The 21,670-nt window shown below is 41.0% G+C and overlaps 1 protein-coding gene across 1 annotated transcript in view; it reads left to right on the top strand.

The window, feature by feature from the left end:
- The first annotated feature begins 1,397 nt into the window (after positions 1-1,397).
- LOC121281391 overlaps positions 1,398-21,670 on the top strand; it is a 49,684-nt gene continuing 29,411 nt past the window's right edge. Inside the window, exons 1-2 of the mRNA XM_041194334.1 lie at positions 1,398-3,938; positions 15,780-18,143. Coding sequence (XP_041050268.1) covers positions 1,398-3,938; positions 15,780-18,143 — 4,905 coding nt within the window. The remainder of the gene's footprint in view (positions 3,939-15,779; positions 18,144-21,670) is intronic.

The following is a 21,670-nucleotide window of genomic DNA, read 5'->3' as shown; positions in this document are numbered from 1 at the left end:
CCCCTGGCAACATGAGGCGGACTGCACTCTGGATCTCCCTGGCCGAGATGGTATGGCGTTTGTTGTAGTGAATGACGTGCGAAGCCCCGGAGGCCATGCGCTCGAAAATGTCAGCAACGAAGGAATTCATAACACTCGTAGCCTTGGACGAGATCCTGGTGGAAGGATGGAGCTGGATCAGCACCCTGTATACGTAAGTGGAATAGCTCTGCTTGCAAAATTTTCTCCGCTCCTTCGGCGGCTTCTTGGTGACTTTAGTCAGCGACTGTTTCGACGCCTTGCGGGACGCACCGCCCTTCGTTTTAGCCGCAACCTCAAGCATGTACCTCAAGGAGCAGTCGGCATGTTTCCCTCCATGTTGTACCTCACATTCGCACGTGTGTACTTGAATGCACGTACAGACTTCCACTGCAGTATTTTAGCCAGTTGCGAGAGAGACCTACGGCTAACAGCACTCATAAGGTACTTGCCCATTTACCAAGTTATCAGAATGTGCACTTGTCTGGCAGTTCATTTTTTAAGTATTGCGTCATCCATTTGGTGCAATATGTGGCCTGCAATTCTCTTGTTTACATAACCAAATAGAGCAGTGTGAATACCATTACATTGCACTACTGTATTGTTCGATGTGCACCTCAATCGATCGAATACCTACATACAATTTCTTATACTCAACTGCTAACATCTCCTGTCTCTCAGTCTTTCAACCATCGAATATTGGCGCCACTCTTTCTTCGATTTCATGCAAACCATGCACGTTTCACTTGCTAATCCCGTGCACAAGGCCAATGCTTGATTTGGCGTAATGCCCGCATTCTGTATTTAGAAAGGTTTTCTCACGTTCATCAAAAGCAAACTAAAATCCAAATCATTGTTTTCTTCACATGCTGTGAAGTATCAAATGTACATAAAACAACAATAAATTAAACTAGAAATACTAACTTCTGTTTGCAAGCCTGTAGTTTCGTTGTAATTATTAAACCAAAGAGTCTACGGAATATACTATGCTAGGGCATAGGAGGGTTATATTCCACAATCAAAATACTGATAGAAATATAATTATGGAATAGAAGCAAGATTTGTTGTCACTTCGGAAAATACACAGATAGCGGATAACTAGCTACAACCAAATTCATATACTAGCTTTGAGTGAAACCTTAAACGTAGTTTGGTTTTGCTGTAATCTCATGTAGTTATAGGCTAAGACACTTTGTGTCGCTGTCTACCAATAAGGTGATGAAAACCAGCCAGCGATCCACCACCCATCCCCCCACATCAGGGTGGAGGATGCAGACGCATTGCTGACGCTTACGTGAACCAAACGAAACATCTCCTCGGCGGGTCTCCAGTTTTCCAAACCGTGCCCTCAGTTACATGATTTAATTGAGATATAATGCATGATAGTAATCAACAGTAACATTTTTGAGCTTCGAAAATTTCACACTGCTAAAGAAATGTCGCAATCAGACAGTCGTTGGATACTGAACAAGCCAGCGATACCGCCCATCTTTCTGCTTTGTTTCTGGAATCTGGTTTCGGGACAAATTCGTTACTCTATTCCCGAAGAACAGGAGCAGGGTGCTTTGATCGGAAATATCGCCGAAGATTTGGGACTGAGCGTCGCGGAACTAACACGCCGTCGATTCAGGATCGTTTCTGATTCACCAACGCAACATTTCAATGTAAATATCAAGAATGGAATCTTATATGTAAATGAAAGAATCGACAGAGAACAACTCTGTGGACAGAGTCTGGCCTGTTTGTTGCCTTTAGAGGTGATAATTGAAAATCCTGTGGAATACTATCGTGCAGAGGTCGAAATTCTGGATATAAATGACAACTCTCCCAGATTCCCAGACGGCGAAATCCATTTGGAAATTGCTGAATCTGCAACACCTGGAGCGCGCTTTCTGTTACAGGACGCACACGACCCTGATGTGCAAGTCAATTCCCTTCGCACGTACGAGTTGACTCCGAATGATTATTTCCTTTTAGATGTGCAGGTTCGTGGAGAAACTAAATTGCCCGAATTGGTGCTGAAGAAGACTCTGGACCGAGAAAAACAATCCCAGCATCAGCTATTGCTTACGGCTCTTGACGGCGGGTCTCCTGGGAGGACAGGTACCACCCATATATCTATTACTGTCTTGGATACTAATGATAATGCACCGGTTTTCGAGCAGTCGCTTTACATCGTCAGTCTAAGGGAAGACATGCCACCGGGCTCTTTGGTGATTAAACTTAACGCCACTGATTTCGATGAGGGATCCAATAATGACATCGTTTATTCTTTCAGCAGTTACAATAAAGAGAAGATTCGTGAACTGTTCAGCATTGACGCCATCTCGGGTGACATCAGGTTAAAGGAAATGCTGGATTTTGAAGAAGCAAGTATTTATGATATTTATGTGGAAGCCAAGGATAAAGGTTCACGCCCGTTATCCACACACTCTACTGTTCAGGTGAATATCAAGGATGTGAACGACAACTCTCCTAGTATTACCCTAACTTCTGTTGCTAAAGCAATAGGTGAGGATGCTTCGAGAGGAACGTTGATAGCTTTTATTAACGTGAGAGACAGGGATTCCCATGAGAACGGACACGTTAATTGCCAGATCTCTCCAAACATTCCGTTTGTTCTCAAATCGTCTTTTAAGAATTCTTACCGGTTGGTATCAAATGACCTACTGGACCGAGAACGTGTTCCTGAATATAAAATAACTGTTAGGTGTAATGACCGCGGGAATCCTCCACTGACTAGCAACACAACTATATTTGTGCATATTGTGGATATTAACGACAATGCACCTAGCTTTCCACTGTCTTCATACACGATTTATGTAATGGAAAACAATGCACCAGGCAATTCTATTGGGAAAGTGACAGCTTTCGACGCTGACATGGACCAGAATTCCCACCTTTCTTACTCTATTCAGGAGAGCCAAGTGCAGGGGACGCCAACAACTTCATATGTCGCCATTAATTCTGAAAATGGTGTTCTCTATTCGCAACGGACATTTGATTACGAGCAACTTAAACATTTTCAGGTCCACGTCCAAGCTCAAGATGGCGGAATGCCATTGCTTTCCAATAATGTCACTGTAAATGTGATTATCCTTGATCAAAATGACAACTCTCCTGTAATAAAATCACCCGAATCAATGAACTATAGCAAGATAGCTGTACCTCGATCTGCAGCTCCGCGATATCTGGCGGCTAAGATAATTGCTTCCGATGCTGATTCTGGCCAAAATGCACGGCTTTCCTATCAAGTTGTGCGAGCCACTGATCCCACTCTATTTGCAGTGTCACGCAATTCAGGCGAAGTTCGAACAGCGCGTCCTTTAAACGAGGGCGACCCCACGACACAAAGACTCGTCATAAAGGTGAGAGACAATGGACATCCACCGCTCTCTGCCACAGCTACTGTTACTTTTACAGTCGTTGAACAGGGCGTAGGAAAGCACTCAGACTTTGATGAGCCTCACAGTGATTTTCAAAACTCTTCTGATTTAGCATTTCATATAATTATTCCTTTAGGAGTGACATCACTCATACTTCTAGTTGTTGTAATTGCCCTTGTTATCCTAATTTGGCCAGTTAACAAACGCCCTGCATATTCTAGGACTTGCTTTTTTGCGAAATGTTGCTGCGTCAGGGAGTTGGAAACCAAAGACAGATTCCAAAATTCGAATGCCAACCTGCAGATTGTGCCTGATCATAAAGTTGTTGCAAATGTCCTTGAGGTACGAGGGAATGGATTCTTCTTAGATGCATACCAATATAGAGTTCACTCAGCACCACGGACTACAACCGAGCTCATGGTTTTCACACCATTCTGCCCAACAGCATCAGGAACTAACGGGAGGAATAGGAGAGCAGCCGTATCAGAATGCGATGGAACAGTAATCAATGACTGGCCTTATGACAACAATAAGGTGAGTGGTGTACACTGAAACAAAGCATATGCAGCTTAATTTAGGTATTGCGCCAAAGCACAGTTAATAGAGGTGTTGGGATTAACGACCAGGTGCTCCCCACCTCAAAATTTCACGTTTTATTTTCCAGTTTAATAGTATTGACTTAGTTACCAATTTGACCCACTTCACTTAAGACCATTTAAAGAAATATGCAATGATAAATAGCATTTTATCAATTCGCAAAAACTATTCTTACAATAAATCATTGGATAACTAAAAGAGCTAATAGAACTAACCCAAGAGGTAGCTTACTTTAATTCACAGCACTGTCTACAAAACTCATTTAATGTACCTTATAGGATGTAGTGGTATGAAATATGCAGGAATTATCAGTACTTTTTCAGTAGCTGGCAATTGTCCACCATGAACCAAAGGTCACTTGTGCACTGAGGTGCTGTTTTGTGCTGAATTAGAGTGATTAACACGGAGTTTGCTGAGAGAGGGACTTTTAAGGGTTAATTTCTATCTAAAGTCTAATCTTTCTTTAATTTATCAACTAACTAAAAGTTGCTCTTTCGGTTGTGTGAAGGTGAGTTTTTGTACAGCTTTAAAACAAGGCTTATATAGGCTCTGTTTGCAGCTGCAGCTAGTTAATTAGTTAACTGGCTTAAACAAGTTTTCAGAGGCTAGATTCAGACAGAATAAAATTCATCCATCCACAATGCTGCCTTTGCCTGCACTGGAGTTTTGCTTTGGATTGTATTAGAGTGCCTTATTTGAAGTTTGGTGATGGATGGAGTTTGGTGAAGAGGGAAGGAGGGATCCTTTCAGTTGCTACCTTTCCTCAGTAAGAAGGGCTGTGGCCATGATAAGTAGGATCTGGTGAGAATTTTTTTGTCCTTAATATGCTCTAAACTAGAAGAATTAAAGGTAAAGCGTGTAATTTAAGGGCAAGTCATGGCAGGGCAACTTGGCCAAATGGAATGCTCCTCCTGTATGATGTGGGAAGTCAGGGACAATTCCAGTGTTCAGTGTGACAGGAAATAACTCCAGCTGCAGCAAATCAAAATCGGCATTTTGGAGCTGGAGCTGCGGCCGGAGTCTCATTGGAGCATCCATAAGGATGAGACCCTCATGGATAGTATGTACAGTGAGGTCATCTCACCCCTGTAAAGAGTACATAGGCAGAAAGTGGATAGTCGACCACTACACAGAGTACAAGCACTCAGCAGGTAGTGCAGGAAACCCGTGGGTCCATCTCCCTCTCTAACAGGCTTTCCATTTTGGCAACTACTGTGGGAGATGGTTTCTCAGGGGAATGCATCAACAGCCAAGTCCTTGGCGCCATGAGTGTCTCGGCTGCACAAGGTGGGGGGGGGGTGCGGAGGTGGTGAGAGGAGAAATACGAGTTGGAGAGCAATAGTGATAAGGGATTCTATCCTAAGGGGAACAGATAGACGTTTCTGAGGCCACAGACGTGATATCAGGATCATATGTTGCCTCCCTGGTGTCAGGATAAAGGATGTTACTGAGTGGTTGCAGGACATTTTGAAGGGGGAGGTTGATCAGCCAAAGGCCGTGGTCCATATCGGTACCAACGGCATAGATAAAAAGAGCCATGGGGTCCTGAAAGCAGAATATAGGAATAAATTTAAAAGCAGGACTTCAAAGGTCGTATTTTCAGTGCCACATGCTCGTGAGATCAGAAATAGAAGATTATACTGGATGAATGCTTGGCTGGACAGATGGTGTAGGAGGGAGGGATTTAGATTCCTCAGGGATTGGGACTGATTCTGGGGTAGATGGGATCTATACAAGTTGGATGGGTTGCACCCCACAGAACCAGAATCAATATACTTACAGGGGTATTGGCAACTACTGTGGGGGAGTGTTTAAACTAGATTGGCAGGAGGATGGGAACCTGAGCAGGGAGATACCAGAGAAAGAGAAACAAAAATAGGAATAAAAGACAGAAAAGTAGAAAGCAAAAGTGCAAGGCAGAGGAAAGAAGTGCCAGCAGCAAATAAGGCGATAATACCAAAAAAAATGTGCAAAAATGTTGAAATGACAGCTCTGAAGGCACTTTATCTGAATGCACGGAGCATTTGCAATATGGCTGACGAATTAAGAATGCAAATCGATGTAAACAGGCACGATATGATTGTGGTTATGGAAATATGGCTGCAGGGTGACCAAGATAGGGAACTGAATATCCAAGGATACTCGATATTTAGGAAGGACAGGCAAAAAAGAAAATGAGGTGGCGGGGCATTGTTAATTAAGGATGGGATCAGCACAGGAGTGAGAGGGGATATTGGCTCACAAAATCTATATGTAGAATCAGTCTGGATGGAGCAAACAGCCGGAAACCATTAGTGGGAGTTGCCTATAAGTCCCCAATCAGTAATGCTAAGCTAGGTGATGGCTTTAACCAGGAAATTATAGATCCATGTAACAAGAGTGCTACAGTGATCATGGGTGACTTTAATTACATATAGGCTGGGCAAACCAAATTAGCAATAAGAAGAATTCCTGGAGGGTGTACGAGGTTTATTTTTAAAACCAGTACATCAGGGAATGGACTAGAGAACAGGTTATCCTAGATTGGGTATTCTGCAATGAAAAAGGGTTAATTAAAAATCTTGCTTGCGGTGTCCTTTTGGAAACTATGACCATAACATGATAGAATCCTTCGTTAGAATGGAAAGTAAAGTAGCCCAACCTGAGACCAAGGTTCTAATTGTAAACAAAGGAAACTATGAAGGTATGAGGTGTGAGTTGACTAAAATAGATTGGCGAAATTCATTAAAAGGCATGACAGTGGGTAGGCAATGGCTACTATTTAAGGAACGAATGTGTGCATTGCAACAGTTATACATTCCTTTCTGGTGCAAAAACACAGAAGGAAAAGCAGCCCAACCATGGCTAACAAAATAAATGAAGGATTAATATTAGATGCAATGAGTAGTTGTATAAAGTTGCTAGAAACATTAAGAAGTAACTGTTTAGAATTCAGCAAAGGTGAACCAGGAGATTGCTTGAGAGGGGGAAATAGAGTATGAGAGTAAACTTACAAGGAACATAAAAGTGGACTGTAAAAACTTCCATAAGTATGTAAAAATAAAGAGATTAGTGAAGATAAATATAGGTCCCTTACAGTCTGACAAGGAAGAATTTATAACAGAGAGCAATGAAATGGCAGGGCAATTAAACAACCACTTTAGTTCTGTCTTCATGGAGGAAGACATAAATAATTTTCCAGGGATGCGAGGGGACCAAGGGTCTAGTGTGAAGGAGGAATTGAAGGAAATTAGTATTACTAAAAACAGTGCTGGGGAAATCAATGGGACTGAAAGTGAATAAATCGCCAAGGCCTGATAATCTACAACCCAGGGCAATAAACAATATGACCATGGAAATAATAGTTGCATTGGTTGCCATCTTCTAAAATTCTGTAGATTCTGGAACAGTCCCAGCAGATTGGAGAGTGGCAAATATAGCCCCACTATTTTAAAAGGAGGGAGGGAGAAAATTTTGAATTATGGACCAATTAGCCTCACATTAGTAGTAGGAAAATGCTAGAGTCTATTAGAAAGAATGTGATAACAGGACACTTAGAAAATATCACCGGGATTAGGCAAAGTCAACATGGATTTATGAAAGGGAAAATTATGTGCAACAAACCTGTTGGAGTTTTTTGAGGGTGTAACTAGCAGAATAGATAAGGGAGAACCAATGGACATGGTGTATTTGGTTTCTCAGAAGGTTTTTAATGAAGTCCCACATAAAAGTAAAAGTAAAAACAATTGCACTACCAGCACTTTTTCACCAATTTCCATTCTTTTCAACGAACGTCACCTCTATTTATAGCATCATGACTTCCCTTCTTTGGGATCAAATAATGCCACACCCTTGCACCTTCTTGTTCTGTACAGCTGATTGTCTATCTCTACTAAACACAACAGTTACAGACAGGTCCCTATAGCCTTTCAAATCGATGTCCAGTTTTCTAACTTTCCATCAATGAAAGCACACCTTTAATTTCTATTCTCCAAAGAAACTTTTTTGATTACTTCTTTTCATTGTAAAACTGTGGTTGCATTACATTTTGCCTATATGAGTCTAGTAAATCATATACCCTGGATTGTCGATATGTCTTCTGAGCCTAATGTTATCTGTTATGTTGTAGTAATGGAGTGCATATTTTAACTTGCCTGTCTAAACAGTTTTCCCCATATCTTATGTCTCCAATCCACATTTCTGTGTTGGTTCTATATATCACCTGTAGTCTGTGTTGTTTATAGGTAGAAGAAGATAATCTTATAATTAGAAACAGGCTATATAGAAAGAAAATAGAGAAGCATATTTTCATGCGCTGCACAAAATACATCAGGAAGCCTCTTCTTAAAAATGTCGAGTTCCCTCAGGATCTTATAAGTTTCAATAAGATAACCTTTCATTCTTCTAATCTCCAGTGGATACAGGCCCAACCTGCCCAACCTTTCCTCACAAGATAACACCTTCACCCAAGGAACTAGTCCTATAAATATTCTCTCACTCTTTCTAATGCAGTGTTATTGCTTCTTAATTAGGGAGACTATAATTATACACAATACTCCAGATGTGGTCTCACCAACTCCCTGTAAAATAATAGCAAAGCTTCTCTGTTTTCATATTCTATTCCCAACATTCTACTTTGCTTCCTAATCACTGGCTGAAAAAAGGGACATGGTGCCAAAGCTTTTCGTTTTGCACTGATCAGGGCATACACAAGAATGCCAAACTTCAAACAGTTACAGCAATTTATATGACAGAAGGAAAGATTACTCATAGGTTGGCAAGTGGACTCGGATTGACGGAGGCTTACCGGGACTATTTTTGCAGCCCAAAAATTGGTTGATTGAATCAAACAGCATGTTCCTCCAGTTGTTCATAATAGGTAGATTACAGACCTTACTCAACTAACCCACGCTGGAAAAACTTGAAAACAAAATGGTGACTGTTAGATGTTACCTCTTGATTAGGCAGCACTTGCTGAAAACTCTTGAGTGCACTAATAGCTACGCTAGCCACCAATGTAAGATAATTAGTTCAGCTTGCAACGTGGCTCATTTGTGCTGGCTAGAAGTGACATACATTCATAACAGCGACGCATTATTTCAGAAGGAACATGTGAAAACGTTGCACCTTTTCTAATTTGCCCAGGAGCTTGGGGAGCCTATAGTTGCTTTCTCCAAGACAACGCCTCAGACAATCAGAGTATGCTTGCCAACCAATCGGCACTCTTTTCTTCTGTAGCATAATTTTTGTGACTGTCTCAAATTTGGAATTCTTGTGTTTGCCCTGATGACTGCAAGACAAAAAGCTTTAGCAACATTTCTTTCTTTCCAGGAATATTCAAGTTCACTTCCACCAAGTGACTGTCCCTGTTGATTATTCCACTCTGTATTCATCAACTTTGTTTATATCCTAAAGGACAGTGAAGGCTATTCGACCCCGCAGTATTCTTGAAACACAAGTGTAAATTTCCAACATGACCCAGGAATGGAGCAGTATAATTTTAATCTGCTTTAAATCCAGATAGGTGCAGTTAGTAGAGCAGATTGCTTGAATGTTTTACCAATTGTTATTGTTTCTCAGCTTTGAACTCGCATTTGTGCACATGCATTTTGCCATTTTCTTTAATATTAGGGGGAACATGTACGGTAACTCGAGTGATAAAACTGCCCAAAAAGATTGTGTCTTCTCTTTGCTATGGAATATTGTTTTCTCATTCGTTAGTGAGACTTGTGTATCTTTGGCATGGTCAATATTTATTGCCCATTCTTATTTGGCAGAGAGCTAAGTGGCTTGCTAGGCCATTTCAGAGGTCAGTTAAGAGTCAGCCAGATTACTTTGGGCTCTGGAGGCACATTTACACCAGGCACGATAAGCAAGATATTTTCTTCCGTAAAAGACATGAATGAACCAAATGCTTTTTTTAATGGCAATCGATGATAGTCACCATTGTCAACCTGGCTACTTTATATAATTATTATTTTATTTTTCAAATGGACCAAGGCTTTACCCTGACTAGCCACATGATTCATACCAGAGAGTTTTTAACCTTCAGAAACCAGCAGGGACCTCGATACCTTTAAAGGCATGCTAATGCCCTCTGTGACTGCAGGTAATCAAATTCAGAAGAAATGTACCAACAACATTTATATTTCTAACACAGAGCTCTGGCCAACAGAGTTGGTATGTCTCCAAGGACAAAATGGTCCCAGACTGCTCTATTAAACACCTCCAGAGTCCAGACCTGGGAAAATACATTCTTTGTGCAACATCCAGAAGAAGTAGGAGGTATGTCACATGGCATCCCCCAAGCTGCTAGATCCTGCAATATTGGCTTGTGGATCTGAACCCAGGCAGTCTGCCATTTTACGATCTAACAGGCAGTAACAGAAAGAGCTCTGTCCAGGTAAATTGCCTGGCCCTGATCTACACTGTGAACTGCGGGAACATTAGAACTCCTGCATCTGTGCCTATAAGACTCATTCCTCTCAGCTTGCCTTCTTTCCTCGGACAAGTCATCACTTCTGGGAAGACCAATCACTCCACAAAAAATTCATCCTGTTAACCTGTGAAGGGATATCTCATTGGACTTTTGATTCTGAACTCTGGGCTCACTTCAAATCATAATTCTTTTTTGTTTATCTTGCACTGCCCTGCACCCGTTTCTTTCACTTATCCCTTTTTCATTGTATGAGTGCAAACGGGAGTGGGCATTGTGAAACCCCTTCCAACAATTTGCACGTGTGTAAAAATACACAAATCCTCTTATTCTACCTGATCTCAAGTTTGCTGTGGGATTTTTAATAGAGAATTGAGTCACTCCAAACTGTAGGGTTGGGGGAAACAGGCCACACTTATAAAGGGGGAAATGAGAAATCAAAAACACCTTTCTGTTTATGGATGTATAGTGAGAGGAGAAATCAGGGCTGTTTAAATTAATGCTCCTCCTGTTGATAACGCTAAGTTTTCATTTGCATATTTTATTAATTAATTCAAACTCTTGCCAGCTGGCATGGTGCGATTTGAACCCTTGTCCACAGGACCATTGGCTTAGGTCTTGGGGTTACTTGTCCAGCGCCTTTACTTGCATGCCTCTATCATTCCATTTTTGTTGCCCTAGGCAACTTTCACATGGCTTGGAGCGCATATCAGTCCAAAGCTTAAAATTTGCTCTTGAAAGGCAACTCGCCTTCCATGTCTTTAATCAGGACATGTTCTTCTGCAGTTATTTAACTTTTTCTATTTCGTAGATCCCATCTGCTGACTCCATCAAGAATCAAAATGGAATGGGTAAGCAGTCAGATGTGCTCAAATTTGAGGTGCCACAGCCCTAAGATGAGATTTAATGGATATGGTGGATGGCGGAGAATATAATTATTGCACTTGAAACTTTATGGAATCATAGCATGGTTCAGCACAGGAGGGAGCCATTCAGACTATCAAGCCTGTCCAGACTGTTTTAAAAACAGTCCATTAAGTTGCACTCTACTGCTCTTTCCCCACCACCCTGCAAGTATTTTCTTTCTGGGTATATGTCCGATTACAGTTTGAAAGTAACCATTGAGTCTGATTCCACATGCTGTCAGGAAGCGTGTTGCAAAAGGCGTTGCACAAAAAATGTTCTTCATAAATGTAGACGCATATTTTTAATCAAATAAGGGTGATGCAAAAATTGAAAAGAAATGGCATGACTTATTGTTTAGTATAAGAAGATGTGCATAAATATAATAAAGTTAACATATCATAGGTTCCATTTGAATTATTTATTATAATTTAAAAGTAAACCTTATAACCATGGGTACATCTGAGAATTAGTATATTTTGTACGCCGGTGTTTTTTTTTAAATCCGACCATGAAGTATGGGCACCGCAAGCTTTAATGCCATCCCTAATTGCCCTTGAGGAGATGGTGGTGAGCACCTTCTGAGCTGCTCTTGTAGAGATTGTCTATGTATACCCACATTGCTGTTAGGTAGGAAGTTCCATCGTTTTTATCCAATAGCGATGAAAGAACGGCGATATGCTTCCAAATCAGTCGGATGCATGACTTGGAGGGGAACTTGGAAATGGTGTTCTGAATTGCTTGATTCTCATGTTCCTCCATGTCTCTTGTTTAGAAGGTGTTATCGAAGAAGTGTCGATGAGTTGCTGTAGTCTGTAGCATGTAAGTGATGAATACTGCAGGCACAGCCACAGTACACCGCTAGTGAATCGGGTGGGTGTTTAAGGTGCCGGATTCGGTGTCAATGAAGCGAATTGTTTAACTCTGGATAGTTCGAGCTTCTTGAGTTTCGTTGCTGTACTCATTCAAGCAACAGGAGGATATTCCATTATGCGCCTGACCTGTGCATTGTATATGTGCTTTTTAAAGGCTTTTTGAAATCAGGAGTTGATTTACTCCCCACAGAACACTTAGCACCTGATGTGGTCTTGTAGCCAACGTATTTATGTGGCTCGTCCAGTTACGTTTCAAGGGTTGGAGGGTTTGTAATTTCCCTGATTCGATTTTACCTGCATTTTGTGGCCTGGCTATTTTTCCGTTTTGTCAACTAGATACGTATGTGCGAAGATATGAATTAGGAGGAGTAGGCTACTTGGTACTTCCAGCCTGCTTGGTCATTCAGTAAGATCATGGCTGATTTGATTGTAAATTCAACTCCACATTTCCGCCTACCACAGATAGCCTTTCACCCTCTTAATTACCTACCTCTGCCTTAAAAAAATTCAAAAACTCTGCTTCCACTGCCTTTTGAGGAAGAGAGTTCCAAAGACTTATAACTCTCTGAGAGAAAAAAACCTTCTAATTTCTGTCTAAATGGGCGACTCCTTATTTTTGAACAATGGCCCTCATTGCTACATTCTTCCACTAGAGGAAATTTCCTCTTCACATCCACCCTCTCAAGACCTTATATGTTTCTGGCAGTTTTGTAGTTGTAACTCTTTCGAGTAGTTTTGCAGTTGTAACTCTTTCGAGTACAAACTCATTTCCATCTGTTTCAGATGAAGTTACATTGTTTCATAGTTTGCCATTGTGAGATTTGAACTCTTGATCTTGGGGTTACAAGCCCAGTACCATAACCACTTGGCTATTTAGGTCAAGCGGTTTTGCAGTTGTAACTCTTTCGAGTACAAACCCATTTCCATCTGCTTCAGATGAAGTTACATTGTTTGCCATTGTGAGATTTGAACTCTTGATCTTGGGGTAACAAGCCCAGTACCATAACCACTTGGCTATTTAGGCCAAGCAGTTTTGCAGTTGTACTTGAACTGCTTGTTTAGAGGTGCAGATGGTTTTGGAGGATAAACGTTCGGCATTGCAGCTGGGAGTCGTTGGTGCGCTCAACTGTTTCTTGGTATCAGGTGGAGTGAAGTTAATTGGCTGAAGTCTGGCATCTGCGATTCTGGCGGCCTCAAGAGGAGACTGATCTGGATCTCTGCTCGACAACCCTGGGTAAATATGGATGCAAATGAATCAGCCTTGTCCTTTACACACACAAGCTCAATCATAGCAGCATTGTCAATGGTAATGCTCATGATGCCTCCTCCACCTTTTAGCTGTTTAATTGTGCACCACCATGCACTAGATGTGCAAGTATAGTAGAAATTTAATTTGATCCATTGGTTGTGGGATTTCTTAGCTGTCATGTCATTTCTTATCTTATATTCCTTGTTCTGTTTAGCATGCGGCAGTCCTTTGTTTAACTTAAACAGATTTATTTCTCACGATTAGCTACGTATGGTACTGCTTCTGGCATGCACTTCTACACTCCTCATTGAACCAGGGTTGGTCTGCTAGTTTGAAGGTAATGGTTGAAAGATGGATATGTCTGTTTATGCAGCATTAGCGTGTAATACAGTTCTGCTGTTGATGACCTGCAAGTTTGATCTGCTACATTGGCTCTGAAATTATCCCATTTCGTACGATGTTAGTGCCATACATCGTGATCAAGCTGTACAATCAGGAGCAAGCTTGTTATTTCTCAAATTGGCAGCTTGTTGTGCTCACTGGTAACTTACTTTGCGTTCTGAGCTTTTACAATATGTTTCTCCGCACTTAAAGTTTGGTCATCCAAACTTGAATGCATCTGCACCCTTTGTATGCATCCGCCCATTCTGGGCGAGTTTATTGTAAACGATTTTGACTTTGGACGAGATTCAAGACCAAATGATTCTTCATTAAAATTGTGATATAGATCGGGAGTAATAGCACCAAGATGTTCAGATATAATTCACTATCATTTTAGTGTCATAAAAACGTGCTCTGACTTCGATATTACATATCGGTTTTATTTCGTTATTTTGAATTAAATATCAAAATTGTGGGAAATTTTGGGAAGCAGACAGGCACTTTTGCAGCATAATGGTTTATCTACCGTTCTGGGTCAGGAGCTGAGAACTGAACCACTCCAGCGCTACCTCAGGATGCAAAGTGTAATTACAATGTGACAGGTTTACATAGGCAATGCTCATTGTAAATGTGAACGTTGGAAATTACAATGAAAAAAGTTGACAATAAAGTGCTTTAAATACGCCAAAGCAAGAAATAATACAAAAGACAGGAAGTGTATCTGTCCAAAGATTGGTCAATATAATAAACGTATCATCATACTTCACAACATGCTATGAACAATTACATTTTACTAACATATATAACGATTCATATTTTCAAAACCTAACGTTTCATGTTTGAACTTGTTTATAATTCTTCAAAGTTTGAATAGCGTACATTAATTTCACGATACTGATATGATGCCATAGTTATAATCTCTTTCTTTGTCCTGAATATTCAATTAGCGAGAACGGTAAATGTTGAAATATAATTATTGCAACGGAAAAGGGAAAATATTAATAAGGCATCATTAAACACAAGGTGCAAATGTATCTGAACTGTATTGTCCAAAAGTGTGTATTATTCAATGTAATCCAATTACTCTTTGAAACTCCATGACACATAACAGTTTCGATGTTCTAATGCTTCTTCTAAGGCAGGTTTGCACACTGTTCGTTAACCGACACGGATATCTATCTTATCACGCGATATAGCAGCAACATAATTGATTAATTGTTTGAAACAAGCTTGAATATAAAAACAACTTTAATATTAATTTCGAACAAAAGTGACGAAAATATTGAACTTCAAATCGACATTTTGCCTGGTGTTAAAACATACTTAACATTTCACTAAATATTCATTTAAAGGAACAAGTTATTTATTCGTTTGGAGTTTTTACGAAGAGTTACTTTTTAGGATATGCTAATGTAAGATGTCAAATTAATACTTTGAATTGTGCCTGTCATTTATTTATTTATTGCCACTTAGATTAATGGAATTTAGTAGAAATAGCGATGCAACAGTTCCAAAATGCATTCTTCACTTGTATGAGTAACAGCCAGAAAGTTATGATTTCAATATTTTCGATGAAGTTCAGCTTTAATATTTTCTCAGTGCAGTTATAGGCCGAGACTCTTTGCGTCGCTGTCTACCAATAAGGAGATGAAATACAGCTGGTGATCCACCACCCATCCATGACCCATCCCCCCAAGCCTGGTGAAGGAAGCAGAAGGGATGGTGGTGTTTCCACAAACAAGACGAGCCATCTCCTCACAAGACCTCTTCGTGGTTCAGCTAATTTACCACAGCGAAATATTTACTTGGGGCATGATGCAGCATATTATCAGCCAGGAGAATTTTTAAGGTTTGGAACAGTCATAGCTGCAAAAGAAATGACACAGTCGGGCAGTCGCTCGGTGCTTATATCATCCATCTTTCTGCTTTGTGCCTGTAATCTGGTTTCCGGGCAGATTCGTTACGCCATTCCTGAAGAATTGGAACACGGTGCATTCGTCGGAAAAATCGGAAAAGATTTGGGTTTGACCGTGGAGGAACTATCACGCCGTAGATTCAGAATGGTATCTACCTCGTCAATGCAATATTTGGATGTAAATCGCATGAACGGAATTTTATTTGTGAATAAAAGAATAGACAGGGAGCAACTCTGTGGACAAATTGTTAGCTGTTTACTGTCTTTGGAGGCAGTAGTTGAAAATCCTGTGGAGCAGTACCGAGTGGAAGTTGAGATTCTGGATATTAATGATAATTCTCCGAGTTTTCCGAACACTGAAATTCGTTTGGAAATTGCTGAATCAGCGATGCCTGGAGCGCGCTTTCTCCTAGAGCACGCGCATGATCTTGACGGAGGAAACAATTCCATCCGCACATACCAGCTCACTCCAAATGAACATTTTATTTTAGATGTGCAGAGTCGTGGAAAATGGAAATTACCCGAATTAGTCCTGGAGAACGCTCTCGACCGAGAAAAACAAACAAGACAGCGTTTATTGCTGACAGCACTTGACGGTGGATCTCCAGAAAGGACAGGTACCGCACATATAACTATTATTATCGTGGACACGAATGATAATGCACCGGTTTTCCAGCAGTCGTCGTACAATGTCAAGCTAATGGAAAACGTGCCATTGGGCACTCTGGTGATTAAACTTAATGCGACTGATATGGACGAGGGGCCTAATGGTGAAGTGATTTACTCATTTAGTAGTTACAACGAGGAAAGCATATCTAAAATATTTAGGATTAATGCAACGTCCGGGGAGATCCGCGTAAAGAGTTTACTGGATTTTGAGGATGCGAATATTTATGAGATTGACGTAGAAGCTAAAGACAAAAGTGCATCACCTTTATCTGCGCACTGTAGCGTACGAGTGGAAATCAAAGATGTCAATGACAACCCTCCTGATTTGAGTCTAAATTCAATTTCGCGTACAATCAGTGAGGATGCTCCGACTGGAACTCTGATAGCATTGATCAGTGTAACAGACAGAGATTTCAATCAAAACGGATACACGGATTGTTCAATCTCTCCAAATATCCCCTTTGATCTGAAATCGTCTTTTAAAAATTCGTATCGACTCATCACGAATAATGTGCTGGACCGGGAAAGCGCTCCTCAATACAAAATCACGGTCACGTGTAAGGACCGTGGGTTCCCTCCTTTATCCACCAATAAAACAATTGTTGTACAAATTTCAGATATAAATGACAATGCACCACGCTTTACACAGACTTCATACAAATTCTACGTGTCAGAAAACAATGCCGCTGGCAGTTCCATTGGATCAGTGACAGCTTTCGATCCTGATATTGACCAAAATTCACAAGTTTCTTACGCAGTGGTGGAGAACCAGCTTCAGGCAGTGCCGGTGTCTTCCTATGTCTATATTAACCCGGAAAATGGCACCATCTATTCACAGCGCCCATTTGATTACGAACAACTTAAAAGTTTTCAAATCCACGTTCAAGCTCAAGACGCTGGATTGTCATTGCTTTCCAGCAATGCTGCTGTGGATGTGATTGTTCTTGATCAAAACGATAATCCTCCTGTTATAGTATCGCCTGGATCAAAAAAATATACCAAATCAAGTGTGCCTCGATCTGCAGATCCAGGATATTTGGTAACAAAAATCATTGCTTCCGATGCTGATTCTGGTCAGAATGGTCGACTTTTCTATCAAATTATGCAGTCCAGTGATCCAACTCTTTTTACAATGTCACGTAATTCGGGAGAAGTAAGAAGTGTTCGGCGATTTAAAGATACCGATCCCAGCACGCAAAGGCTAATTATCCAAGTGAAAGACAATGGATATCCAGCTCTCTCTGCCACAGCCACTGTTACCTTGACAATAGTTGAGGAAAGCGTAGACATTCAACCGGATTTTAGTGCACCCCACAAGGATTTCCAAGACTCGCAGAGATTAACCTTTTATATAATAATTTCTTTGGGAGCAACATCGTTTGTTCTGCTGGTCGTTATAATTGTGCTTGTTGTCGCTATATGCCCGACGGGCAGGGGCCCTGCTTATGGGCAGGTTTGTTCTCTCACTAACTGCTGCTGCACCAGAGAATTGGAATATCAGAATTCAAATGCCAATGCTCAAATTGTACCGGATTCCAATCTAACTCCAAATATACTCGAGGTTCGTGGAAATGGATCCCTTTCAGAAACCTACCGTTATAAAATTCGTTCAGCACCAGAACCAGCTAAAATGTATTTCACTCCGCAAACGCCAGGAAGTATTGGAAGGAACGCGCTGTACGTTTCACAGCAGGGTGGAAATTTGAAGAACAACTGGTCCGATGCACTTCATGAGGTGAGCAACTCACACAGAAGTTACAGCCGTAACGGTGGAATATAAAAGCAGGAAAAGGAAGTTACTCCGGTGAGATAGACAGACACACTGTTTAACTTCCACATACAGGGGAATCTTTATGACCTTACAACATTTTACAGCATTTATTCCATATATACAGAAATTGAGGCTTCTTTTTTCAAACAATCCCCCCAAAATAGCATAATAGTTTCTGTCAAATGTCTGCTTCATTTATTTACTAAATGTGATCATTTCAGTTGGTGCAAACTACAGAAATATATGTTAACATTACTGCTGTCCTAAAAAAAGGAAGCTGTCCTTATGATCAGAAATTGTTGAACTCAGTGCAAAGTCCATAAGGCTGTAAAGTGCCTAGTAAAGAGATGATGTGCTGTTCCTCGAACTTCCATTCAAATTTATTAGAAAAATGTAGGAGATCATGTTCAGGGGAGTCCGAATGACATGAAGAATTAAATGGCAGGCAACCAAAATTTCAGGGTCGCATTTGGCGACAGGATGGAGATGCTTCACAAAGTGATCACCCCATCTCCTTTAAATAGAACAGCTTTGGGAAACGTTTTAAATGGTGGTCGATAGAGTGCAGAAATGCCCCCAACTAAAACCTAAGAAAAATTAGCCAGCAAACACCATGGATGAATAAAGTATAAGGGAAAAATTGCAACTAAAGAAAGGTGAACTCTGAATGCACACACAACAATTGGGATGATTACAAAGGGGAATATGAAAAGATTTGAAAATAAGTCAGAAAAATTAAGAGAGCAAAGAGAACCTGCAAAGTTACACGATCAAGAAACATTAAACGAAATAGCAAGGTATTGCTGAAGAAAAGAGACATTCTTTTGAAGCTCTTCATCTTGCACTCATCAGGGCAGATCACAAGATAAGCCAACAGTAAAGGGAAGAACAATTTTTACTGCATGAGAAGAGAGGGCTGATTGGTTGACAAGTGGACTCTGGTTGGTAGAGTGGTTGCCATGGGGAATGCACCAGGGAACAGTTAACTGCCAAGCTTTTGTTCAAATTCAAACCACACAGGTCGACTCTGATTGATCAAAGTATTGCCATGGAGAATGAACCTGGAGCTGGCTGACCCCAATGTGTTCTCTTATTTGGAAGATGTGCAATGTATGGACATGTTCTTTCTGTCTGAAAAAAGACAGGGCCCTGTGTGTGAATATATGTGGCTTCTTGCAGGCATTATTGAGCCGCACTACAAGCCTGACTGACTTAAATTGGTTTTCAGCAAAATTCTCAGCACAACCTGGAGAGTTGAGCAAGTGTTGGCCTATCACAGAATCACATGTAATGTTGGACACTATGTTTTCAGTTTTGCAAGCATGAGCTGATTGTGTATAATCAGTATTTTGCCTGTTGTGAACAGCTGCAGGGACGTGCTGTTTGATGTGACCCACCAATCACTGGCTTGTATGGCCTACATACCTAGCATCACACCAGCACAGAAACTCGTATAGGCTCATAGACTCACAGACGTTTACAGTACATAAGGAGGCCATTCGGCCCATCGTGTCCACGCTGGTCAACAAAGGTCTAACTACACTAATCCCATTATCCAGCGCTTGGCCCATAGCCCTGGAGGCTATGGCAATGCAAGTGAATGTCTAAATACTTCTTAAATGTTACAGGAGTTTGCAACTCAACCACCCTTTCAGACGGTGAGTTCCAGACTCCCACCACCTTCTGGGTGAAAATATTTTTTCCCCCTACTGTAGTAGGCTTCTGCCTCTTGACTTAAGTCAATGCCCCCTGGTTATTGGCACCTCAAATAATGGAAAGAGCGTCCTCCTACCCACCCTATCTATGCCCTTCATAAACTCATACACCTCTATCAGGTCCCCTCTCAACCTTCACTGCTCCATGGAAAACAGCCCCAGCCTATCCAATCTGTCTTTACAGATCAGACCCTCCAGTCCAAGCAGCATCCTGGTAAATCTCCTCTGCACCCTCTCCAGTGCAATCACATCCTTTCTATACTGTGGTGACCAAAACTGCACGCAGTACTCCAATTGTGGCCTAACCAGCCTTTTATAAAGTTCCAGCATAATCTCCCTGCTCTTGTACTCTATGCCTCGGCTAATAAAGGCAAGTACCCCATATGGCTTCCTAACCACCTTATCTACCTGTCCTGCTACATTCAGGGATTTGTGGACATGCACACCAAGGTCCCTCTGATCTTCAGTACTGGCCAGGGTCCTACCATTCATAGTGTAATCCCATGCCTTGTTCGCCCTCCCCATATGGTATATCGTATTACTTATTCATGTGATAGGTGGAACATCTTTTTGGCTTCATGGCAGCATTGTATTAGTGAAGAATACCACTCCTATTATTAGTGCATAGTAATAGGGTTCAATGACTAGCTTCACCTGTTGCTCAACTGTTGAGAAACGTTACACTTCCAGGGTACACTGACGTACACTGGGCACTTTTCAGGGCTGAAAGCAATGGTCTTAGACCCATTTATGAGTTTGCACAATATACAGCGAGTGATGATCTGATCAGGGTAGCCATTATCCCAAAATATGGCTTTGATGTGCCCTACTTCAGCATCAAGCTTGCACAGTGAGCAAATACCTTGGGCCCATGCCCATGCTTGCAAATCTCAGACCAGAATGTCGAACACTAGACATGATTCTGCAATTGGACAGCACTCCCTAAACAATCTTGTTTGTGCTAAGAACTTTACTGAAAAGTAATTTAAGGTTATTGGTTGGGATCAGAGTGTGGCTCACTTATTCATGCTAGAAGCCACATATATTCACAGACAGGGCCCTGTATTTGGCAGGCAGAAGGGACATGTCCAAATATTGTGCTCTTTCCAACTAAATAAAAGCTTGGGAGACAGCTTGTTCATTCGCTATTCTACTAATCAGAGTCCACTTGCCAACCAATCAGCACTCTCCTCTCATGCAGGATAAATTGTTGTTCCCATTGTTTATCTTGTGATCTGTCCTGATGAATGCAAGATGAAAAGCGTTGATAACATGTCTCTTTTTTACAGCAACATTCAAGTCCTGTACTAACAAACAACTAAATGGCAAACTATTCCACAGACACAAATACCCAAAGAAGAAATAAAGCAGGGTGGGTACAGGAGCACTAAGGGGTAGACATGGTAAACGTACACTTAAGGGCAGAAAAATAGCAGAAATATAAATCATTATGTTGCCTCAGCATTTACCAGGAGTCAAAAAATGGTGGATGTATATTAGAGGAAGAGATGAAAAGTATATGAAGCCATTTAAGGTATCAAGGGGAGAAAATTGATGAACTAATAAAACTCAGAGTTGAAACCCCTAATCCGGAGGGAGTTTATCCACGGAAATTAAAAGTTGCTGAAGGGTCAGCAGAGGCACGGTAATATATACATAAAAAGTCATTATTAACTAGAATGCTGTCAGTGGACTGAGAGACATCTTATCTGATGTTGCTATATTAAAGTGAAGCAATACAATTCCGAGGAACTAGAGACCAATTAGCTATATGCC

The sequence above is a fragment of the Carcharodon carcharias genome, chromosome 8, assembly GCF_017639515.1.
Source record: "Carcharodon carcharias isolate sCarCar2 chromosome 8, sCarCar2.pri, whole genome shotgun sequence".
Taxonomy (NCBI): Eukaryota; Metazoa; Chordata; class Chondrichthyes; order Lamniformes; family Lamnidae; genus Carcharodon; species Carcharodon carcharias.
This window is presented reverse-complemented; position numbering and strand designations above follow the sequence as displayed.